Source organism: Micromys minutus (assembly GCF_963924665.1).
Source record: "Micromys minutus genome assembly, chromosome: 5".
In the NCBI taxonomy this organism is placed as follows: domain Eukaryota; kingdom Metazoa; phylum Chordata; class Mammalia; order Rodentia; family Muridae; genus Micromys; species Micromys minutus.
The window spans coordinates 79,659,040-79,685,667 of NC_137974.1; the positions used below are offsets into that span (position 1 = coordinate 79,659,040).

Sequence of the window (26,628 nt, forward strand, 5' to 3'; positions counted from 1 at the left end):
TCTATGAGAACTTCACTGAGTCCTGTATTAATTAATATAGAAAGTTAAATAATAAAATAAAGTATTTACAAAAGACATGAGTACATAATAAACAAAAAAGCTATAGAAGTAGCACAAAAAGGTCCTATACATTCAGAAATCAGAGAGGGACAATAATAAATGTTCACTAGAAAGTAAAATAGTAACAACAACAAAAACCCACCCATATAACTTTTTTGAAGTAGGGCTCTACAAGAAAATTAAGAATTAAATAAAATTGCAATAGTAATATTTCTCAGTTTCTCTTATCACTGCTTTCATTGTATTCCATGAGTTTAGGTATGTTGTACCTTCATTTTCATTACATTCTAAAAAGTCTTTAATTTCTGTCTTTATTTCCTCCATGACAGAGTTATCATTGAGTAGAGTATTGTTCAGCTTCCATGTGTATGTGGGCTTTCTGTTGTTTTTGTTGTTATTGAAGACTAGCCTTAGTCTATCATGATCTGATAGGATGCATGGGATTATTTCAATCTTCTTGTATCTGTTTAGGCCTGTTTTGTGACTAATTATATCAGTCAATTTTGGAGAGCTATGAAGTACTGAGAAGAAGGTACATTCTTTTGTTTTAGGATGAAAAGTTCTATGGTATGTTAAATACATTTGATTTATAACTTCTGTTAGTTTCACCATGTCTCTGTTTAGTTTCTGTTTCCATGATCTGTCCATTGATGAGGGTGCAGTGTTGAAGTCTCCCACTATTATTGTGTGAGATACAATGTATACTTTGAGCTTTAGTAAAGTTTCTTTTATGAATGTGGGTGCCCTTGCATTTTAAACATAGAATTGAGAGTTCATCTTGGTAGATTTTTTTTTTTTTTGATGAGTAGGAAGTGTCATTCCTTATCTTTTTTGCTAACTTTTGGTTTAAAGTCAATTTTTTGATATTAGAAAGGCAACTCCAGCTTGTTTCTTGGAACCATTTTTTCCCAGCCTTTTACTCTGAGGTAGTGTCTGTCTTTGTCATTGAGGTGTGTTTCCTGTATGCATCAAAATGCTGTGTCCTGTTTACATATCCAATCTGTTAGTCTATGTATTTTTATTGGGGAATTGAGTCCATTGATATTAAGAGATATTAAGCAATGGCAATTGTGCTTCCTGTTATTTTTGTTGTTAGAGGTATGATTATGTTTGTGTGGCTATCTCCTTTTGGGTTTGTTGAAAAACTACTTTGTTTTTCCTGGTTGTAGTTTCCCTCTTTTTGTTCGCGTTTTCCATCAATTATATTTTGTAGGGCTGAATTTGTGGAAAGATATTGTGTACATTTGGTTTTGTCATGAAATATCTTGGTTTCGCCATATATGGTAATTGAGAGTTTTGCTGGGTATAGTAGCCTAGGCTAGCATTTGTGTTCTTTTAGGGTCTGTATGACATCTGCCCAGGATCTTCTTGTCTCTGTTGAAAAGTCTGGTGTAATTCTGATAGGTCTGCCTTTATATGTTACTTGACCCTTTTCCTTTACTGTTTTAATATTCTTTCTTTGTTTTGTACATTTGGTGTTTTGACTATTATGTAACAGTAGGAATTTCTTTTCTTGTTCAATCTATTTGGAGTTCTATAGGCTTCTAGTATGTTTATAGGCATCTCTTTCTTTAGATTAGGGAATTTTCCTTCTATAATTTTGTTGAAATATTTATTAGCCCTTTAAGTTAGGAATCTTTGCTATCGTCTATATCTAGTATCCTTAGGTTTGATTTTCTCACTGTGTTCTGGATTTCCTGGATGTTTTGGGTTAGAAGCTTTTTGCATTTTGCATTTTCTTTGACTGTTGTGTCAATGTTTTTTATGGTATCTTCTGCACCTGATATTCTCTCTTCTATCTCTTGTATTCTGTTGGTGATGCTTTCATCTATGACTCTTGATCTCTTTCCTAGATTTTCTAGCTCCAAGGTTGTCTCCCTTTGTGAATTTTTTTTTATTGTTCCTATTTCTATTTTTAGATTCTAGATGGTTTTGTTCAATTCCTTCACCTGTTTGGTTGTGTTTTCCTCTAATTCTTTAAGGGATTCTGTGTTTCTTTTAAGGGCTTCTACCTATTTATCTGTGTTCTCCTGTATTTCTTTAAGGGAGTTACTTGTCCTTCTTAAAGTCCTCTATCATCCTCATGAGATTTGATTTTTAAATCAGAATCTTGCTTTTCCAGTGTGTTAGGATATCCAAGTCTTGCTGTGGTGGAAGAATTAGGTTCTGATGATGCCAAGTACCCTTGGTTTCTGTTGCTTATGTTCTTGCCTCTTGCCATCTGGTTATCTCTGGAGTTAGTTGGTCTTGCTGTCTCTGACTGGAGCTTGTCCTTCCTGTAAGCCTGTGTATCAGCACTCCTGAAAGAAAACCTCTTCCTGGGAAGAATTTGGGTATGGAGATCTGTGGCACAGGGTCAGATCTAGTGCACAGATAGAAACTGGAAGGATCTTGTCCCTGGATGTTCCTTGGTTCCTGTGTCCTGAGGGCTCTGAGCAGGTCCCTCTTGGGCCAGGTATTTGAGGGAAAGTGGTGATCTAACATGTGCTCTCAGGTGTGTCAGCACTCTTAGGAGACAAATTCCCAGCAGGATTTAGATACAGTGAGCTGTGGCACAAGGTCAGCTCCAGGTGCAGATGGAAACCAGAAGGATCCTGTATATGTCTCAATTTCTCAACAGTACAAATTAGAATCACAGTAGATTTATAGGAATCTAGAATCACTGGATGGTAGCTTCCTACCTGTAACACTTACTTGAATAGTATAGGGCTTAATTTTCTCTGAGAGCCCTAAGAAGACAGGTATCCTAAATTATTAGTTATATTATTAAATAAACAATCACTGCAGAACACTATTTGGACATTTCTTGTAAAATTAAAGACTACTTATCATATAACCCAAAAATTCCACTATTAACCCCACAAAATAAATATAGCTATAAACCAACAACATGTACAGGTGCTAGAGACAGCTTAGAGGTTAAGAGCACTTGGTACTCAGATAAAGAAGCCAGGTTCTACTGGTTAACTGCTCATATGGCAGCTAGCACCTATTTCCAACTCCAGTTCCAGAGGATCTAATGCCCTTCTCAGGCCTTCATAGTTATTGTACATGTGATAATGCACAGACATAATGCAGGCAATATGCCCACATACACAAAACAAAAATAAGTAAAGAACAAAAGGTTTATATGCATATATATATATACACATATATATAATAGATAGATATTCCTGCCTTATTCCTTAAGAGTAAAAAACAAAGTAATAAACCCAAACATTCACCAACTGACTGAACACATGTAGTTTTATCAATTCCACAGGGCAGTACAAGCATTTTAAAAATATTAAATCACTTACAATGACACGGATGACTTTAAATACCATTGTGCTGCAAAACTAAGATGTATTTTTGAAAAGCATATTATCCCAGTCACATGTGGTCACTTTTAGTTTCTTGCCCCAACAGACCATAAAATTATTGTATAAGAATTATGTGCAGAGAAATTTTAAAAATCAATAAAAAGCTTCCACAGTCTTTAAAAGCTTTCCAGGCTGGATGGTTGTGGTGCACGCCTTAAATCCCAGCAGTCAAAAGGCACAAAAGGCAGAGACAGGCAGATCTCTGTGATTTCAACACTAGCCTTGTCTATAGAGCAAGTTCAAAACCTTGAGAGAGAGAGGGGGGGGGGGACAGAGAGAGAGAGAAAAGCAAGCATATACGAGATGCATTAAGGACAAACACCTGGAAGTCAGCATGTAACTTTCTAGAAGAAAATTTAAAATAAATCTACCATTATCCCCAGTTATACAATTCTTGAGTAGTTACCACAAGGAATCTAAGCCAACACATCACAGAGATTCTTGCTAATGATGTTTACTGCAGCACTCTTCCCAGTAGTTATGGGACCAACTAAGTGCCCATAAACAGTGGAATGGATAAAGAAAATATGGTATACACACACAATGGAATTTTATGCAATCATAAGGAAGAATAAAACTATGTTGTTTGTAGGAAAATAAAATCAGATAACAGTCATTATATTCAATAAATTGTTAGACCCAGAAAGACAACTATCATATTACTTCTCATCTGTAGAGCCAAGATTTTATACAGATATATAAAATCATGTATGAATCATGACATGAAGGTAGAAGCAAAGTGTCTAGAGGAACAATGGAGCTAATGAAGAAAGAGAAAAGTGGAGCTGTGTGAGAGAAAAGGAACATAAATACCATACACTATGATCATATATGTGTGTGTGTGTGTGTGTTCATAAAATATCCTTATGAAACCTAGTATTATGCACAATGAATAAATGTCAATATGGGGAGAAAGGCAATGAATGTAAGTAAGACAATTCTCCAAAGAAGACAAACAAATAACCAAGAAACGATGCTCAGGAAGATGCTCAGCATCATGACTCATTATGGAAATACAAATCCAAACCCCATGTGATGCCTCACACCTTTCGGTATAACCACCAAAAGCAACCGGAAATAACAAACGTTAACAGGAATGTGTAGAAACTGCACCCTTTGCACACTGTTGGAGTGGAAGCAAGATAGAGTCCCTTTGAAAACCAGGGTTACACAAACACAAACCTGGACTCATCTTGGGAAAGAGGATCTTAATTGCAAAGATGTGGCCACTAAATTGGCCTGCAGACAATCCCATAGCATTTTCTGGATTAGTAACTGTGTGGGAAGGCCCAGGCCACCATAGGTGGTGCTGCCCTAAGCAAGTGGCTATGGTGTGTTTAAGACAGAAAATTGAATGAGTCTCGGGGTCAGAGTGGTAAGCAGCATTTCCCATGGGCTCTGCTTTGGCTGCTGCCTTGACTTCCCTGAATGGACTGTGACCCAGGATATGTAAGGCAAATAAACCTTTCTTCCCCAAGTTGCTTTTGGTCACGGTTTTTATTTACAATATGAAGAACGCAAGCTAAGACAGCCAGTATAGAGTTTCATTCTCAAAAATAAAAACAAAATTTACTTTAACAACATGGAAGGTCAGGGTGATGGCCAAGGTCTGTGATCCTAGAAATTAGAAGGCTGGGGTAGAACAAAAAACCCACAAAACAAAACAAAAACACACACAAAAAAAAACAGTAATACAGTATTACAGAAAAGATACACACACACACACACACACACACACACACACACATACACACACACACACACCTGGGACAACTGGAGGCACTAAGAACTAGTACCAGCCATGTATACAGGCTGCTGCCTTGGTCACCAGGGGCCTACTCTGCATGAGACACTGCAACTTTCACCCTGAAGATAACCACCGTCAATCCCCACCACAGGTCAGGTCAGCTAAATGGGGAGAAAGTGCTATGTCATCCTCTCAAAAAGAAGTCATTTTTGTCCCCTGCCCTGGGGCTGTGACCACTTTTCCAATATCCACGTGTACTTCAAGCAATAAGCTACCTGGGCTTGCTTGCAGCTCAGATACCAGAAGCAGCACTTCCACAGACAAGCACTGCCTGGGGCCTGTCCCATGTGCTGTGCGTGTTCGGCATACACACATGTGCATGTGTGGTGCATGTGCTTTAATTTTACCAGTGTTCCACAAACACGCAGGACCAGATATCTTGTGTGGAAGCAGGGAGAGCAAGCTGATGCACTGAGCTCAAGAGTCACTCCACACATCTCATTTCCACACCGAGTTCCCCAGTCACCCTGCAAAGGCCACTACCACTGCTGGAGCAAACATCCGTTCATCCATCCTTGGAGCAAAAGCGGCCAAGCACGACCATGCTGGACCTGGGCTCTGGGACCAGGCATGGCCACGTATACTGCGCAGGCGTCAAGCAGACGTCCTCATTCATAGTCTCTCCTTGGAGAAGAGAAACAAACAAAGAGCTGCCACAGCATCAGCGTCGCTCAGACATCCACAGCCATGGCTTTAAGGACACACACCCACAGCCTTGCTGACACTAAGCACAACTGACACACCGGCCACTGTGCCTTCTCCACTGCGTCGAATGGTTTCTGTACTCACTACTGTGTGAAGATGCTTCCCTACTGAAACTCAGTGACAAATGTGCACACATCAACTCAAACAAAGAACTGTGAGGGGGAAAAACACTTGACACAATCCCCCAATAATATAAATCTTGAAGGCACATGAACAAAAATTCAAAATAAATGATTAAGGTAGTTAATGAAGCTATAAGAGAACATAAATAGACATGTTAATGAAATCAGGTAAAATAACACACAAATGAAAGATTCCGCAGATAGATTGTAATTATTTCTAGGAGCCTAACAGAAATGTGGAGTTAAAGCAGACATAACGAGGAGTAAAAGTGAGGCAGCTCAGCAGCCACCATGACGAAGCAGAAGAAACAGCGTGCAAACTCACAGCACGGCACCTAGAAGCACTGCTGGAGAAGAGACAGCGAAGAGGAGCTGTGGACCCCTGGAGAGAACTAGTGCTCAGCTGCAGGAGTGTAGTGTGCATGTATTAACACAGATCAAAACTGCACTACCACGTCAGTCCTGTAAGGACAACTACCATTTTAAGTTATTCATGTATTTACTTTGGTTTCTTTTTATTTCTTGTTTTTAAACCCCTCCCAGTTCCTTCCTACCTTCCCTCCATTCAGTCTCCCTTTCTCTCTCTCATTAGAAAAGAACAAAATATTATAAAACAAAAACTATCATATCAAAGTTGGACAAGACAGACCAACAGAAGAAAAAGAGTCCAAAAGAAGGCACAAGAATCAGAGACCCACTCGCTCGCACACTCAGGAATCCCAAAAACCACTCATTTGGAAGCTGTAATGTACACACAGAGGACTGGTGCAAACCCGCGCAGGCCCCGTGCCTGCTGCTTCAGCCTCTGCGAGTTCCGATGAACTTTGCTGGTGTGATTTAAAGGGCCTTGCTTTCTTGGTGTCCCCCAACCCCTCCGGGTCTCACAATCTCTCTACATCTTCTTCCACCAGGTTCCCTGAGCACTGCAGGGAGGGATTTGATGGAGACATCCATTTGGGGCTCAGTGTTCCAAGGTCTCTCTCTGTACATTATCAGGCTGTGGGTCTCTGTGTTTGTTCCCATCTGCTGCAGGAAGAAGCTTCTCTGAAGATGGTTGAACAAGGCACTGATCTATGAGTATAGTATTTTGTATTTTTAAAAGTGCTTCAAACACTGAAAGATACAGCTACTCCACTGATGTAGCAAAGCCACTTATGTACATATTCCCCCAGAGTGTATCTGTCTCACTAGACAGCGGCCCTCGGTGAGTGATGCTGTCCTCAGGGAAAAGACTGCCATAAGTAGGGACTGCAGAAGTAAACTTCATGATAGCCACAAAGAACCAAACCTAAGACATGAAAGACAATGAGACTCAGGCCTCAATATAGAAAACCACTAGCTCACACATACAGAAGAAAGAAACAAAGGGCCAGAAAAGAGCTGCCTAGCGGCCAGCACCAAGCACTTACCTGCACAAACAGGAGCTGGGGGCAATGAGTACAGCAGGAACGTTCACAAAGTTTCGTTTCACAGTGTATACGTATCAAAACATACTGTAGTCTTTAAATACATACAAGTTTTACTGTTCCACATTAAAGCTAAAATGTTTTATAAAACTTAAAAAAAGAACTATACAACAAAATAATAGCTGGTGTTAGAAATGAACTGCACACCAAATGTCAGCAGAATATGTAACTACTGAAAAGCTCAACACTGCTGGAGAAATGCACAGCACTACAGCCACACTGAGAAAGGCTCTAATGATTTCCCTGAAAGCTTAGCATTTATTCCACATACTAATCCAAGAAAGAAAACGTGTGTCCACACTAAGACTTACAAAGGGAAGAACTTAGTGGCTTTATTCATTATAGCCCTATACTGGAAACAGTGCAGCTGTCAGAGTACAGACCCACACAATGGCATACAGCTCAGCAACCAAACAGTATAGATTGTATAGGACATGGATACATGAAGAACAAATCTTAAGATAACCACACTGAGGGAAAGGAGTCTGATTAAGCAACACAGGTGATATGATTTCAACAGCTTAACTTTTTAGAAAGGGTTAATCAATTTACTCCTATGTTAGGATCCATCTTTTCCTTAAGGTTTTGAGTCTGGGCTTTTTTTATTTTTATTTTTTAAGATTTATTTATTTCATGTATGAGTACACAGACACACCAGGAGAGGGCATCAGATCCCATTACAGATGGTTGTGAGCCACCATGTAGTTGATGGGAATTGAATTCAGGACTGTGGGAAGAACAGTCAGTTCTCTAAACAGCTGAGCCATCTCTCCAACCCGAGTCTGGGCTTTCTTAAATTGTTCAGATCTCAGAACAGAATTTAATGTTCTAAAAGTCCCCTAAAAGTCCCCTAAACAACAAAATACTGAAGTTAAGTATCTCAGTTGTCAGAGGGCCATATAAAAACTGTGTAAGAACATTAAACTCCACACATGCTATGCTGCAGACGGAAGGTTAGAATGAGTGTAGGGCCGTTTTCTGGCTAAGTGTTCTGGGGACACCATTACATGTTGCTTATGTTTCTACAACTGCCTCCTATAAATGTTTTCATAAACTGAAGATAACAGATAATTAATGTACTATGAAGCAGAGCAGTTCAGTACAGCAAACTGTTGGTTGTTTAACGGCAATGTAGTGTTTACCTCAAAGAATTATTCTCTGCTTTTTGTCTGCCAAGCTCACTTTCGGTGTCCATTGCCTTTCTTGCTAATGACTTCATTTCCTTTTCCACAGTGGTTATGGTTTCCTTCATCAAAGTCATGTTTGACATCTGCTCCATGCGCTCATCGTCAAGCTGCACAAGCGAATGACAAAGGGAGCCGCCATCAGTGCGCAGAGAGACTCCTACAAAGCACAGACTCTCCACCATGAGACAGTCACTGGGGTGGACACGAACACTGCAGAAGGTCTTACGGAGAAAGTATGCTCTAATAGGAGTAAAACCAAGTCACCACATAGTGTTGCTATAAAGCCTGTCTATCTCAGAATGTCAGTCCTTCCTCAGTCTGGTTCAGCTTAACTATATACATAATGAATATGAAAAAGATCATTCATTATGCAAGATTAATGCATTACATATAGAGTAAGATTGTGAAGATCTTTTTTTTCTCTTGTTTGCTTTTTACATATAGGAAAATACCTCAAATGAACATATCAGTACATTCAAACCCTTAAGACACTGCAAATAAACATCTAGAGCATCTCAACTGCTTGATGTACTCATATTGAGCAATATTATCTATAACTGAGCATGGAGATGAGAAAAAGATGAAAACTGAGCCAAGTTCAGTGGCACTACAGTGCCAACACTCAGAAGGTTGAAGCAGCAGAATCATGGTTCAAAGCCAACCTAGGCTACATGAGACCCTGCACACCTCCCAGTAAATTAATGCATTAATTAAAATGAATACTCCTGACACTACATCCTAACAATGAAAACAAAAAAGCTGTGCAACCAAACACACCAACAGTAAAGGCTGCACCCCATCCAGAGGAGACTAACTGTGAGGACGGGTGATGCGGGATTAGGGAAATAACACTTTATACAGACCACCTTAAACAGTTTAGGACTGCAAATGAAATCCTAGAAAAATACAGGAATTCTTCCTAACAGTGAAAAGAGAAAGGGAGGAGCATGGAGAAGGAGCGAGGGATTTGTTTTACGCTGTGAACTGTGCACTCCAGCTCCTCTATCCGCTGTTCCAAGTGAGCCTTCTCGTTGAACGCTGTCTCTTGAGCAATCTGTTTAAGACACAAGCACAGCGAAGCCCGCTCAGTGCCACTGCCCTCACGCTGCATCTCTGAAGACACACAGAACACTGCCACACCTTGAGCCTCTCCCTCAGACTATCCCGCTCTGTGGTCATTCTTCGTAAATCAGTGAAGGCGACATCTCTTTCCGTCTCCACCCGACGAAGAATAGCGTGCGCTGTGGTTGATTTAGGAGACTTGCAGCTTTTCATCATTTCTCGTCGAAGTCGAGCAATTTCTTCCTGTGCCTATGATAGAGACCCATAGAAATTTTAAAAAGAAAAACTTAAATTACACATGCAGTCGGTTAAAACCAAAACCAGAGTAATATGCAAGCAACAAGGAAATAAGGAAATGGTAGCATTTTTATTCTCAAGAGTTCACAAATAAGTATGCGTATACGTGATATATGTATATATGTGTGTATATGTGTGTGTGATATATATGTATAAGCATGGAGCTAAGAAATAGACTTGGTATGTTCCACTTACTCACTCTGAGGTATAAATTTGACCTCAACATACCTCAGCGGAATATTTGTCTAATGATCACTGCACAATGCCTCTCTTTTTTCCCTATTTTTGCTCTATCTCTCTATGTGCTATTCTATGCCTTAGGTACGTCTACCCTGACAGGAGGTTCCACCAGCCCTTACTCACTGCCCAACATGGTCTCTGAACACTTACTTAACAATCCTGAGGCCCCAGACCTGCTGCATATCTACAGATGATTTTATGTCCCACTTTGCTTCCTGACTCTCAATTTTGATGATTATCTACTCAGCTGGTTGTGATGGTTTGTATATTCTTGGCCCAGGAAGTGGCACTATTAGGAAGTGTGGCCCTGTTAGATTAGGTATGACACTATGGGCATGGGTTTTAATACCCTCCTAGCTGCTTCGAAGCCAGTCTTCTCCTAGTGGCCTTCAGATGGAGATGTTGAACTCTCAGCTCCTCCTGCACCATGCCTGCCTGGATGCGGCCATGCTCCTACCTTGATGATAGTGGACTGAACCTCTGAACCTGTAAGCCAGTCCCAATGAAATGTTGTCCTTATAAAACTTGCCTTGGTCATGATGTCTGTTCAATAAACCCCTAACTAAGACACATGTTTTTTTGGTTTCACAAAAAGATATACAGTTTCTTAATATCTACACTTGCCCTGCCTACAAGACAGATGTGCAGGGATGAATATAGGGCAGAGATTGAGGGAATGGCCAATCAATGACTGGCCCAACTTGAGACCCATCCAATGGGAGAGAGCCAACCCCTGACACTATTAATGATCCTCTGCTATGCTTGCGGACTAGCACAACTGTCATCTGAGAGGCTTCATCCAGCAGTGGATGAAAAAACGTAGAGACCCACAGCCAAACGTCAGGCAGAGCTCAGGGAGTCTTGAGGAAGAGTTGGGGGGAGGGGTAGATTGAAGGAGCTGGAGAGATCAAGGACACCACAGGAAGACTTACAGAGTCAGCTAACCTGGGCCCATGAGGGCTCATAGAGACTGAACCACCAACCAAAATGCATGCATGAACTGGACCTAGGCCGCCTACAAATACATAGCAGATGTGCGGCTTGGTTTTCATGTGGGTTCTCCAAACAATGTGGAGTGGCAGCTGTCCTTGACTATGTTGCCTGCCTTTGAATCCCTTTCCACTAATAGCTGGGCTGCCCTGTCTGGTCTCGGTGGATGAGGATGCACTTGGTCCTGATGAGACTAGGAGAAGGGAAAGAAGAGGAGAATGGGAAAAGAGGGGTGGGAGGGTGGGTCTAGATGAAGAGGAGGAAGGAATTGCTATTGGGATGTAAGGTGAATAAATAAATAAATTACTTAGTGAAAAAATATTGCATTGAAAAAGAAAGAGTACCTTGAGAACAGGGCTGTGGATGTAGCCCAGAGGTAGAATACTTGCCTACACAAGGTTCTGGGGTTTGATTCCCAGCACCACAATAAAAGAAAAGGAAAAGAGGATATCTTAGGGGAAAAAAAAATGCAATTCCAAGTGTTAGATTGTATTGACTGGCATGTTTACTTGCGATCATAAAACCTATACAAGAATTGCAAACCTCTAGAAGTGAGTGCTGTAACGTATACAATCTGTCGTTATAGTTATACGCTTACCTGCTCATAAAGAAGGAAGGTCTTGTCTCTCTCAGATGTGAGAACCTTGACATTGCCTTGGATTTCTGCCAAATGACGTTCGTATTTTTCCAGCATGCACTTCAGCTCCTCACGGTCTCTTGCAGTTGACTTCAAAAGCTCTACATCACAGTTTGCAGCCTAGAATTATTATTTAAGATATCTCAAGTTCTTGCTTTACTTTCTGCTTGTTGAGACAGAGTCTCAATAGTAAGCTGACCTGAGCTCACTATGAAGCCTTGAATTCCTGACCCCCTGCTTCTGCCCACCAGGTGCTAAGCCAGCAGTAGTCCAGGCTTGGGATTCTCTCTTACAGCCCTGAGGGGACTGTGAGTGAGGCTGCTGGCAGTGCAGTCTCTCCTGAAGTGACCACAACCACGGATAAAGGAGATGAAGAACAACCACAGAATCGCCTTTTACAACCTAATCCCAAACTGCACCGCATTGGTTCAAGTAGCTCCCATTCCCTTTGACTGGGAATAAAGAGTTTTATTGTTCACTGTGCCATATCTCCCAACCTCTTTCATACTGTAATTCATAAAAAAAAATTACATTAGTCAGTTCCAAATTAGATAAATCAAAGAATAAAAGTCAGAACTTGAGAAACAAACTAAAAGATTAAAAAATGTCCTTTAAACCTACCCGGGAAGATGGCGACGGGCGTCTTGGACTCTTAGATCTATTTCTCATCATTTTTCTCAAATTCTGAGCTTCAGTCTTATAATAATCTCTGTCTGCTTCTAAAGTCTTGACAAAGGAATCAAGTCTAGAAGGAGATTTATTTTGTGCTTTTTCAGTCTCTAAAATTATCTTGCCAAGGAGGAAAAAGTTAAGCAATTATTTAAAGCTAAATTATAACATCCTTTTAAAATAGAAACACAAAGAAATCTTCAAAATATCAAATTTAATAATTTTAAAAATAGAACATGTAAACACTTATTTACTATTTAAAAAGAAAGCACACCATTTTTAAAGCAATCTTCACCATTTTGGTGTGCTTTATTTGAATAAGACACTACATTTAGTTAATCGTTTGGAGAAGAATATATATGCTATTATATATTATATGCTTATTATATATTTTCTTTATATTTAATATATAATTATATACATATATAAACATACACATACACACACACACACACACACACACACACACACACACACACACAATTAGGGATTTCAGAAACATGCAGCCCTGAAACAAATCTTAGAAACAGAATAACTGGAACTTCTCCTACTCCATCTATTACACGGTGCTTCAGTGGCTGTGTTTGTTCAATGAATGGATGTGCTAGTGAGTCTGAACCGTCCATACACTCAGGAGCCTTGCTGTGAACTCCCATTCACATGGACATTTAGAAAAACCTTTAAAATGTTTTTATTTTTGTTTTATGAATACTGAGAAAAAGTTGACGTTTCAGATTTTTTAAAGTATTTTAAATAACAGATTAAAATATTTAAGCAGAAGACTTCATTTCATGCTATAAGATAAATAAAACATCAACTGGTACTAAGTAATAATTTATAACTAAAAAATAATTATGAAAGACACAAAATTTAAAGTATAGAAGAATGTACCTTATATATCAAAATTTAAAAATTCTGAAGCCACCTTGTTGAAGCTAGTAACAATTAAAAATCACTTTGCTAAAACCCACCACGGGTTATTGCCGCTGTCTAGAGGAAAGCAGCGACTCCAAAGAGGCAAGATGGTACACTGTGCAGACGAGGGTGCCCACAAACCTCTCTTAGTGGGAGTTCGTTTTAGAAAACAAATGTTTTACTGTTCACAAAGGCACGCGGCTATATTTAATTCTTTGAGTAGCTTACTAACTAAATAAAAAAATGATTGCTTACCAAGAATTTATAAAAATGTACTTACGGACTTAAGCTTTTCAACTGTAGCTTCTAATACTGTTATGTTATTTTGCTGGCAAATGAGTTCAATCTGAAACATTAGAAATTCTGTCATTTATGCTGAAGATGCTTAAATTGATTTAATTAGAAATAATATAAAGAGGAAACTGTTTAAAAATAAAAGCATTCACACTGACTATTTGAAGCAGAAGGTAACCTGCCCCTATGCTTGCCTACCTTCAGCAGTAAAGGTACCCAGACTTTTAAAGGGGTTCCTTTACCCAATGTTTCTCATGAAATATTAACCTATTATATTGTACAAAATTATATCATTAACTGCATCAAATGTTCATGTTAATCTTAATTCTGAGGATTATAACAAGAAAGCGATGACTGAAGTATTTTGAAACTCACGTTCAGTCTTCTTTCTCTGAAGAACTATTTTAATGCACTGCTTCATTCAACCCACTTTATGCGTCAATTCTATGATTGAACATATACTCCATTTACAGTACAGCGATCCTCCACAGCTATATACGTGACAAATCTACACCATATGTTTCAAAACAAGTGACTTTTTTAAATTACAGATACTAAAGTTCTTTGCTTAAAAGGCAGCAAATAAGTTTCAGTGCATATAATATACCCATAAACCTGAAAATTTTATGGGAAACATATAGAACCTTTATAACAAAAGTGCTAAGCCTATCCTGACAAGAATTATAACTGGCCCATAGAACAAGCATTAATCCTGTGTTTTTACTTTCCTAACAGCTAGTAATGGTTCCTTACTGTGTGTGTCTGAGAGTGTGACGCTGGCTCAGGCTGGGAAACACAATAAATGCAACAAAACACAAATGTCTGCCCTGGGAGCTTATAATCTAGTCAGACAGAAAGATAAGATGGTAGTCAAAATATATATCAAACACTGTCTATGTCAATCAGAAACACATTATAACCACTCAGATTCTAAGGCACTGGAGATGTTCTTAAGATTTATTTTATGTATATGGGTAATTGTGTCTCCATGTACATCTGTACACAAGAAGAGGGCATCTACCTTATAGGACTATAGTTATAAGCCACCAGGTGGGAGACAAATGCAACAAATGGTGGTTAGAATAGGAATGGCCCCCATGAGCCATTTGTATACTTAGTCCCTAGCGGTTTGAAAAAATTAGAAGGTGTGGCTTTGTTGGAGAAAGGTGTCACTAGGAATGGGTTTTGAGGCTTCAAAAACTCAAATGATACCTGGTCAGTCTCCCCTCTTCTATGGCTCCCCTCCCCTCCCCTGCCCCGTCAACCAGGATGTAGCTCTTAACTACTTCTCTAGTGCTGTCTGCTGCCATGTTCTCCACCATGATGATAATGGACTGACTGAACCTCTGAAACTGTAAGCCAACTAAATGCTTTCCTTTGTGAGATCTGCCTCTGTCAGGCTGTCTTTTGACAGCAAGAGAACACTGACTAAGATAGATTTTTTTAAGTTAAAATAAGTTAAATCAAGTTGTATACCATACTGACAAGGAAAAGCAGAGCTGAGGGTTAATGTTTATGGGAAACAAGACTGGAATTAGGAACAGAGATATTAGGGAGTCTCCACAGAAAGGCATCCTTGAACAAGGTTTAAATAAGGACACAGGAAACTCTTGGTGAACATTTGAGGAAAAGGGGACTGTCACAGCATATGTCTAAGAGGAAAAGAATCCCTTGTGAGTTCCAGTGAACAGTAAGGTGGTCAGTGCTGATGAGGCAGAGTGGAGGAGGGGAATGCTGTGGGAAAGAGCTAACGAAGGATAAAGCGGGGTCCAGAGAGATACAGCAGTTACAGGAGCTGTGCTCCTGCACCCACGTGATGGCTCAGAAGCATCTGTAACTCCAGGTCCAGGGGACATGATGCTTTCGCATAGCCTTCATGTGCATAAGGAACACACATGATACACAAACACACATTCAGGCAAAACAATCATATACATAAAATAAATAATTGTAAGATATATTTTTTAAATTCAGGATTTGGATTTTACAAATATAAATATTAAGTTTTACACAATATTTTCTATATGGTAGATTTAATTATTTTGGCTGACTGAATGCCATGCAAAGGTAGCAATAATAAAAGAGTATCAAAGAACTAGTTCATTAATGGGTCTATGTCAGTTAGGGAAATTCAGTTTTCCCCAGAGATAAGCCTTCTAACTAGTTACCCACTACCAACTGGTCATCCCTAAACGTATGTACATACAGCAACGGCAAATGGGCTCACTAGGCTGTATTTATGCTTATTTCCGAATACATGTGAATGTGTACATGTAATGATAATGATTAAAACAAAGAAGACATGAGTTTGAACGGAAGTGGGATGAAAAGACATGGAAGGAGCAGGAGGAGAGAAAGAGGAATGATATAATTTAGTATTCATATATGACATTTTCAAAGAAATTAAAACGTTTTGAAGTACACATGCTGGGGCTAGGGAGATGGGTCAGAGGTTAAGAGCCTTTGCTGCTTTTGCAGAGGACCTGGTCTTAGTTCTCAGTATCTTCATAGTGGTTCACAAGCACTGAGAATTCCAATTCCGGAGCCTCTTTGAGCTCGGCAGGCACTAGGTGGTACAAATGTGATACATACATACATGTGTGCAAAGAACTCATACTCAAACATAAATAACTAAAATAAAACAGGAGCTCTCACATTAACAACTGTAATATCTCATATAGAATGTATTAAAATTTAAACACATTGCTGCCATCTTAGAAAATGTCTTTTAATTAAAGTCATAATTTAGTTGGGTTCAGTTTAATTGCAAATACCATTGACATAATAGCTCGTCATTTTCAGTGATTTATGGTTATGTTACTTGTCCTTAACATTATTACTGACAAGTTGTGTGTGTGTGTGTGTGTGTGTGTGTGTGTGTGTGTGTGTGTGTGTGTGTGTCACACACTGACATATATGGTGTAAGAAACTAATAGTAAACTTGCAATCCTACTTTTCACACTACAGAGAATCACATTCAACTGCCTGGGAAGCTGCTGTGTAAATTATAAATGCTAACTCAAGCTGTGAAGACAAGCAAAGGCAAAAAGTGCGCAATGTCTAATGACGCTGCTGTGAGAAGATGCCGGCCTCCCTTAGTGCGGTTCTGGATAATGCCACTTCTTTTTCCCTGAGACGGTCTTTCTATGCATCCCTGTGAACTGTGAACTCACAATCGTCTTGCCTTAGCCTCTCCAGTGCTGAGATTACAGGTGTGTGCTGCCACACGTGGCCCTAGTGAGTCATTTTAAAAAGCAAAGATGGTGGAAATGTGTACTGCAGCTTCCAGCTTGTTGTCACTCTTGGATCACTGGCTCAGGAAGTAGAGGTCAGCTGTCATTGTACAGAAGACTCCTGCTGAGGCCCAAGCATGTCTGCAGAAAGCTATCTGAGCCAATCTGACCGTCACCTTCCTTACAAGTTCCTGAGAAACTCAACCTCAACCACCACCTCACCTAAAACAGTTTGGAATCGCTTAGCTTCCAGAGTAGCTTGTTACATAGCAATAAAAGTGCACTAGTAAAGACTCAAAAACAGTTTAATGAGAGAGGTTACTTCATGAGTATTTGAAAATAAGACTAACCAAATAAATTCTTCCCATAATAAATGTAATCCTACCATTAGCCTTAGATTCTATGTGGACCTATGAGAGACTGTAAGAACACAAGCATTCAGCAATCAAATCAGAAGCTACTTCAGATTCTATCCCCAAACTTAGACAAGAATCATGATAATCATAAACCTACAATACAAGGCTAAGGCAAAGGATGAGGACCACTGTGTTGGTGTCCACAGCCCCAAATGGCCTCGCACCCTCCTCATCTCCATCCTGCCCTGCAGCGTCACTAAGGCTGTTGCTTTCCCACAGCAAGGCACCAATCCTAAGGTCGCTCGTCTTTGATTTACTGTGATTTTGCAGTCTCTCTCCAACAATACTACCCCAATGATGCTGGGAACCTCTTTCTCTCAGAAGCTCAAATAGCTTTCCAATTCTCCATAGTAGCAGAAATCCTACATCATACACAAATACCATTTTTCTAGAAATATGCTTTTCCGAACCAGGCAAAAACCTATGAATTTAATATTTTCATTTTTACTTAAAGCCTGTGCTTTATAATTCAGAGGCTCTCCATTCCTGGAGTCCGTCCTTTTAAAACCAAATAATTCACCTTGACACCTACCTACTCCTAAAAAACCTTTAAAATAGATGCTGTCTTTAAAGAGCATCCTCAGGGTCAGAATTCAGCCAGTCATATTTCTCTTCAGTCTGGGAAAGAGTCAGCTAATTTTTAATATAAAGAATGAAGGACAGCAAAACTCTCAACTTGACAATGGTCACAGTCCAAATAAAGATTGTACTCAATTGACCTCTAAGCTGTGCTTGAAAGGTCAAAGTAAACTGACCAGTTTATTGGGACATGTTGAAAATATACAAACTACTTTTAAGAGCCTTTTTAATACTTGTGTAGTGGCCATGTGATATACATTATTACGGGCTAGAGATAAGCTTATTCTGTATCTATTCTCACTGGGAGTTCTAGGACCTTCTCCAGGCAAGCACTTATAGATAAATGTTCTCAGATGAAAGGAATGAGCCTGATGTGTTGAAAAATGTAAAGGTAAATTTTAGAAGTTAAATTTATAATTCTTGATGTGATAAAGATCTTCCTAACAAAAACTAAAACTCTTAAGTCAACCAAGAAGAACAAATTAACAACATAAAGCATTTATCATTTGGTTAAAAGTCAATGATAAACCACTGTGTGTAAAAACTAGATAGGCATGGCACCTGGAATCCCTGTTCTCAGAAAGCTGAGGAAGACAAGAAGATCCAGAGTTCAAGGCAAGCCTAGGCTAGAGAGCAAGACCCTTCTAATGAAGCATGGGGGAGTGTATCTGTTTGGAAAGATACAAAGAGAAGAAATTGGGAAGCAGAGCAATCTTGTGCATACAGGTCATTCTTCTTGCTTTGAAAACTTCCTAATAGCCTCATAAAACTTAGGGGAAAATATGAGCACAATATGTGTGTGTGTGTGTGTGTGTGTGTATAATTATAAGAAAAATATAACTTAATCCTTATAATAAACAATATATGCCAAACTAAAAAGCTTCCAAATTACCTGAAAATTTCACTTTTCCAGTTTACTTTTACAATCACGGGCTTAAAGAACAACTAAGATATTATCGGCGGGAGATTTAGTTACCTTTGCTTCTTCAAGTTCCTTGTCGGCAGTGTCCACCACAAAATTCTTTTCCTCTTCTAATTTCTCTGCTAGTTGGTCAAGTTTAATCAACTCTTTACAAAGATGCTCATTGTGGTTGGTTAAATCATCTACTTGAGTGCTTACCGCCTCTTTACTATCCAAGAGTTTCCTAACATACTCTTCCAAGTCATGATTTGTCTGTTTGAGATCTTCAATCTGTTATAAGCAGAAAGAAAGTTATCACATTAAAAGAGTCCCTCTGAGAAAAGCAACTGGGCCTTAGAATCAGAAAGACAGATTTTGCTGAACTGACAAGAACACCTAACTACAATCTTTGTGTCTTTTTCATTTTGTACCATGTGAGTGTTGCCAATCTGGAAAGAAACACTAAGTGAAAATATGAATTAACTAATCAGTGTGGTAAAAATTGAATCTAGGCCGCCATGAATGTCTGCAAGGAACCTACTACTAAGCCACATTCCCAGCCACCAGATTATTTTTTCTTAATAATGGCATCTTCAAGTCAAATTTCAGGTTTTTTAATAGAAATACTATCAGTGATATTGCATGTCTTTAATTCCAGCATCTGAGAGGCAGAGGAAGGTGCTCTCTGAGTTTAAGGTCAGCCTGGTCTATAGAGTGGGTTCTAGGACAGCTACACAGAGGAACCTTGTTTTGAAAAATAAAACAAAGTAAAACAAAATTAGTACTTTAAGTAGCTTTAAAAAAAAAACCACTTTCCACTTTTCCTTTGAGAATTTCATACAGCATATAACACACTGAAATCACACTCATGCTCCCCCAGCTCCTCCTGGAGTCCACTCCCACACGTAACCCTATAGCTTTCTAAGCAGACTGTTCAGAGCATGCCCAATAATCAGGCATGGTAGCATATGCCCATAATCTGAGCGCTCGAAAGGCTAGGGTAGGATGATCATGACTTTAAAAATAACCCAGCTACATAAAGAGACCTTATTTCAGAAGGAAAAAAAAGCCAAATGCTTGTCTGCAATAAAGAAATTAAAGTTAATTTGAATAATTAATGACATTCACTTCTCAAGAATCAAATTTCTACTTGCTGTTCAAAACTCTGTTAACTCTTTAGAAAACTCTTCTTGAACACAATAACTCACCTGCCTAAACAAAATGTCACATCAATCTAGTATCTGCTGATTAATATGGAGGACAATAGTTCCCAACCCAGTGTCAAACTATCAATAGGTGTAAAGACACACACACACACACACACAGAGAGAGAGAGAGAGAGAGAGAGAGAGAGAGAGAGAGAGAGAGAAGGGGGAGGGGCAGGACAAAAGGAGGGAGGGAAGAAGGGAGGGGGAGGGGGAGGGAGAGAGGAAGGGAGGGAGGGAGGGAGGGAGGGCACACTCACTGCACAACACTAACACCAAAAAGCACATTAAACTCCAATGATCCCAAGGACAGACTAGATGCCTACCCTCAGAGAATGTGTGTTTCCTTGAGGCGTAATATGTTAAGTGCAATAATAGGAATGCTTGTGAGTTAAACATATTTAACAATTATCTATAGAGCACATACTATATGCAAGATCCTATGATGGTCTTCTTCAGAAGATTAACTCAATTTAAATAAGAGATACAAGCCCTATTCCCTGCATACCACCCCCCACACCCCAAGAAAACAATCTAAGCCTGTAAGTAGCAGCTAAAATTGCTAAGTACCTAGCCTTAGTTTTGAGTCAGTCATGCCTTAACCTTGAATGTTTCAAGCAATTACAGAGGTAACTTCTTTCAAAACTGAAAGTTTATTTTAAAACTATAAATTGTGTTTGTCCCTCTATAAAGAATATCCTGTGGTTCATAAATTACTTTTTCCTTTTCTGTCTTTCTGTTTTGAGACATGGTCTCACTACTTAGCCTTGGCTAACTTGGAAGTTCCTATGTACACCAGGTTGGCCTCAAATTTAATAAATGCATCTGCCTCTGATTCCTGAGTGCTGGAATTAAAGGTAAGAATCACCATACCCAACAATAAATTATGTTAACTAAATATGTCACAAGGCCATTTATTATTCTGAATGGGTCACATTAGGAAGCATCTGGGGTCATTATGGTAATTCAACTATCACTATGGCCCTTTGTGAAGCCTACTAACGTGTGAGATTTAAAGTCTACAGTATCAAAACCAGGAAACAAAAAACAATGTTTTAACAAATAGGAAGGGGATCTATAAATGTACAAAGTACTTACACATCACTTTTTAATTCCGCCTTACTCAAATGTTCCTGACACAGGCAGAATGGGCTGGTTCACATCTTGGTGGACCAGGACGCAGAGGGCAGACTGGAACCATGGGCAGTTATGACCTTCAGAGGCCAATCCCTAAAGAGCTACTTCCACCAGCCAGGCCTTACCTCCTGAAGGCCCCCCTCTAAAATAGAGCCACAAGCTGGAGACTGGCCATTCAAAGAAAGAACCTGCATGGAACAATCCAGATTCAAATCATAAAAGATGCCCTTTCCGGAGAAATAAAGTCCTGACTCTGCCCTCACTCTCCTCTGACACCTCCCTAGCAAGAAGGAAGTGTTCTTACTGCAGAGTAGAAGCAGATGCCTTGGTGTCCTCTGCGGTCTCTACTGACCTCGGAGACTGCACGCCTCCCTACGACCTGATGGAAATGGAAGTCTTGGTTCCCTACTCAGTTCCCCTTGAGGCCAACTCTTCTTAGGGTGGAGGTAAGGAAAGGAGGTCAAGAAGAGCCACCAATGGGGATCCTTGTCCCCACCTGGAAAGGGTTAAAGTGTAGATGCTGGCAGGAAAGGTCTATAGTTTTCCTTTAATCTGTTCGTTTTGAAGCAAGCAGTCATTATCTTGCTCATCTGCCTTGTGTGTTTCTGGAACTTTTTTTTTTTTATGCACTAGCTTCTATGTGGATAGCCATTAAAAATGATAACCAAACTACAATCCACAGAAACAAAGAAGATAGGTATAGAGGAAGGTGCACACAGACGGACAGACAGGCAGTAGCAGGCTCCTGGAACTTGATAGACCCCTGACTGTGAGAATGAGTGTCTGGTTCTGCTGCTTCGGGCTCTTTTAATCTTCTGTTGGCTCGATTTGTCCAACTCTCAATACGATGCGTTCTACTTTCTGTTATTAGATTTTAGATGTTTTATGTTTTGTTATCTCACAGAAGCCTGCTCTTTCTAGTGACAGACAAAAAGTGAGTGGGTCTGGATGGGAGAGGACGTAGGAAGGGACTGGGAGGGAGTAGAGAGAGGGAATACGTCATTCAGATTATGCTGTATGAGGGAAGAATCTGTGTTTAATAAGAGGGAAAAGTGTTATGCTGTTTTATATCTCACGTGCACAGTCTGAAGCAGCATTTAACAGGATGAAACAGGAAAGAAAATGATGACTCCCCTTTATCTTCCCCAAAGTCCCTGCTTTCCCACCTCCAAGCAGAGAGTCTCATGGAAGCCCTGGGTGGCCTCAAACTCATTGTGAAGTCTGAGTATTACCTTTAACTTCTGATGCTCCTGCCTCTACCTCCTGAGTGCTAGAATTAGAGGCATGTTCAGTTTGCCCAGTTTGTATGGTGCTGGGATCAAACCCAGGGTGCTGTGAATGCTAGGCAAGTACTCAGTCAGCTGGGCTACACCCACTTCTGCAAGGCCTGTTTTAAGAGCCTTTATTATATCATGTGCCAAATGGGCTCAAACCTGGAGCACAGAACACTCTAGTTAAATCTTTGTCAACTTGAAAGTTCAAGGAAATCCTGTTCGCCATTTGCTAGCTAAATGTCATAACCATTTAACCACTTGGAATTTAACAGTAATGTATGTCAATAGAAATGACCACTATCCCACATGGTTGGAAATGGCTAAGTAAGATTCTACATTAAAAAGCAGCTGATGGTGGGCTGGAGAGATGGCTCAATGGTTAGGAGCACTGACTGCTCTTCCAGAGGTTCTGAGTTCAATTCCCAGCAACCACATGGTGGCTCACAACCATCTGTAATGAGATATGATGCTCTCTTCTGGTGTGTCTGAAGACAGCTCCAGTGTACTCATATATGTAAAATAAATAAATCTTAAAAAAAAAAGCAGCTGGTATGCCTGGCATGGTCTCATTCCTGTAACTACAGAATTTGTGAAGCTAACACAAAAGAATTGCTGAGTTGGAGGCCAACCTGGGTTACATAACATAATCCTGAAAGAAAAAAAAATACTGCATGATACATAATTTCCACTCAATAACTATGAATCTGTTATAGCAAAGTGATTAATTGTATGAAGCCAGGCAATGGTGACTCAAGCCTTTAGTCCCAGCATTAGGAATCAGAGGCAGGAGGATCTCTGTGAGTTCAAGGCCAGCCTGGTCTATAGAGAGAATTCCAGGACAGCCAGCAAGCACTGTTACACAGAAAAACTCTATCTCAAACAACCAAACCCCCTCCAAATTAAGTAACTTTAGAATAATTAGATTTAAACAAGCTCTAAATTAGGAATTATTTACTCTACATCTTCTTGTTCTAAAATAAACCCACATGCCACATTAATGAAGAAAAGTATTTATTAATATGTAAACCAAAGCTAACCTGTAATTTCAGTGTAGAGATGAATCTATCTTGGGTTCTCACTTCTTGTTCTAGTTGTTCAGTATTCTGGTTTCTTCCAGCTTCAGAAACTGGAGCCCCGAGACCAAACTGATGTTCTTTGGTGGTACCCTAACCAAAAAAAAAAAAAAAAAAGAGAGATGTAATCAAAAGTGTTTAAAACAGAGCTGTAACTTCTCATATCAGTAAGTTTTGAAAGCCAGTAACAATCTATTTTATTCATATTTTCTACTGCTTTTAACTGTACTTTACTGAGATTTTATAACACCTGGGGCTAGTGAGATGGTTCAGCAGTTAAGGGTGCTTACTCAGAGGACTGGAGTTCAGATCCTAGCATTCAAACTGAGGGACGCAGCTCATAAATACCTCCAACTCCAAGAGATTTGATGCCTCCTTCTAGCTTCTGTGGGCACCCTTGTACACAAGCATACTCATGAACACAAACAAACACACCCACACAAAACAAATATTTAACAACAAAACAAAAGAGATAATTCAACAAGAAAGACACCATGCCTGGTACTGGAAGCCTAGATAATTAATCAGTGCTAGTCAAATCATGGTTATTGGGGGAGAATCTACTAATTCACAAATTTACTAAACCAGTATAATCCCTGACAACAATCCATACATATTTATTCTTATACCCCCCAAAACAAGTATAATCTTTACCCCTCATCAAGGAAATGTATCATTACAACAGATGGAGACCACTAAAGAAAATCACAGCTAATCAACATGCAGAGCTGTGGAGCCCGGTCCCAATGGGTACATCTACAAAACACTCCCACCCTTAAGGCTCAGAGAACATGGCAGAAGACTGTAGAGCCCCAGGATCGGGAAGTTTGTCATGTGACCATGTCACCCATAAAGTCTCACCCACATGACCCACAAATTTGAGCTGAACAAGGCTTACACCAATAAACTTGCCAAACAGGACAGGGAAAAGCCCATGAAGCCTCAACACCACACTGAACTATAGGCAACTGAGTAAAGCTGGGAGCAAAAGAGAAGAGCCAGCAGTTTGGTTGTCCAGTGCCAAACTGTGAGCTCTGAAAAGTACATACAGTAACAGTACATGAACTCGACAAGTTATAGTTAGAAATACATATGTATATACAAATAAAGACTTGCATGTAATAGCAATTGATGAAAAAAGAGTTTTGAAGGAGAGCTTGGAGGGAAATATGGGAGGTTATGGAGGGAGGAAAGGGAAAGGAGAAATGGTGTAACTAAAACACAATTTCAAAAATTAAAAAGGGGCAGGGAGATGACAACAGGAAAAACTGTATCTGTTTTCCAAATAGCACATGATAGTGAGTGTGCCTTTAAAGATACACACCCTGCCCTGTCACCTTCCTGAAGAAATGAGTTGATGGCAAACAAGAGTCTACTCCAGACTCGTGTTTGTCAAATCTGACAGCCCATTAGTCATGTTAGCTATTGCCAATGTATAGTAACCAATGTTTGCTACTTATCCTTAAGGGGATACAATCTTTGAAACACAAGTTCTGAATATAAAAAAGCAAATGGAATATTCTAGCAGAAAAAATAGCAGAATATGAACATTTACAGAAACATTCAATACCCTTGAGAGGTGTGATATGAATTAAAACAATAATTTTAACCACCACCTTGACAAAGGCCAGTTGAATTGGATATATGACTGTGTGCGTGTTTAATATGCACATGAGTGTATAAATGTGGAGACCATGGAACATTTTAATTGTGCTCCACCTTACTGCTTTGAGAATGAGGTCTCTCACCGAATTGGAAACTCACCATTTTGGCAAGACTGGCCAGAGAGCCACTAGGATCCACCTACCTTCATTTTCCTACGATGGGGTTACTGGAATGTAAGTCCATTCCTGTTTTTTCCCCATGAGTGCCAGGGATTCAAACTCTGGTTCTCACATTTGTAGAGAAGCACTCTTAACCTCTGAGCCACCTCCCAAGACTCATACATTAGAACCTAACTTCACAACTAGACATCATTATTTGTGGTAGTATAAAATGATAGCTTATGGAAAACAGCCGTACAAAATCTACTAACACTTAAAGTGTACATACAGCTTCCACCCGAGTTATCTCATTCTGGGACTCTATCACAGATTGCACAGCTACAGAATAACATGTGTTCAAGTCTTCCAGGTTATTGTGGGAGTCCACTACTCCACAGCATTTTTACATAGCAATATATCTAAAAAATTATGTCATTTAGGAAAGTGTTCATATCTTCCCAACTCAGTGTTATCACTGGGTTAAAAGTAAGAATTTGGTACACGCCTTTAAGCCTAGTACTTGGGAAGCAGGGGCAGCTGGATAACTGTGAAATCATCTACAAAGCAAGTTGCAGAACATTCAGGGCTGTTACATAGAGAAACCTTGTCTCAAAAACTAGAGAGAAAAAGAGAGAAAGACACTGAAAGAGAGATAATATGTAATTACATTCTAGATCAATGGCTCTCAGTCTGTGGGTCTTGGCATCTTTGGGAGCTGCATATCAGGTTATAATTCATACATTACATAAATCATATATTGTAATTCGTAACAAAGTTATAGTTATGAAGTAGTAACAAAATAATGTTACAGTTAAGGTCACCACAACAGGAGAAACTTACAGTAAAGGGTCACAGCATTAAGGAGGCTGAGACTGCTGTGCTAGAATTTTCAACACAGTTGCTGTTCTCCGACATCACTCCGAGGAAATTATAAAATCAAGATATCCCTGATGACTAGCCTGTGCAGTCTGGTTAGCAGATCTATTTCCTTCTTTTTCCTCTCCCTAAATAAGAGAGAAAGTGCATTTCTATTCATTTCTAGCTACTACCTGACCTGGAATGTCAGCACACATCTCAGAGTACTTGGAGTTATGAGTTATTTAGAACTTTATGAGATATATAAAAAGCCTACCACTTCTCGCTCAGTTCCTGTTGACAAGTGTGTTTTATTTACAAACATTTGACTTGGAAAAGCAGAAGAAATAACTTCTCACTTTGGCAATTAATTGTTCAA

General features: G+C 39.5%; 1 protein-coding gene across 1 annotated transcript in view; it reads right to left on the reverse strand.

Moving 5' to 3' along the window:
• Nucleotides 1-23,720, reverse strand: part of TSGA10 (testis specific 10) — a 63,720-nt gene extending 40,000 nt beyond the window's left edge. Inside the window, exons 1-8 of the mRNA XM_080916949.1 lie at nucleotides 23,596-23,720; nucleotides 19,018-19,233; nucleotides 13,800-13,865; nucleotides 12,557-12,724; nucleotides 11,897-12,055; nucleotides 9,850-10,020; nucleotides 9,686-9,763; nucleotides 8,665-8,816 (exon numbers count right to left, since the gene is read on the reverse strand). Coding sequence (XP_080773075.1) covers nucleotides 8,665-8,816; nucleotides 9,686-9,763; nucleotides 9,850-10,020; nucleotides 11,897-12,055; nucleotides 12,557-12,607 — 611 coding nt within the window. The 5' untranslated portion in view covers nucleotides 12,608-12,724; nucleotides 13,800-13,865; nucleotides 19,018-19,233; nucleotides 23,596-23,720. The remainder of the gene's footprint in view (nucleotides 1-8,664; nucleotides 8,817-9,685; nucleotides 9,764-9,849; nucleotides 10,021-11,896; nucleotides 12,056-12,556; nucleotides 12,725-13,799; nucleotides 13,866-19,017; nucleotides 19,234-23,595) is intronic.
• Nucleotides 23,721-26,628: the final 2,908 nt, after the last annotated feature.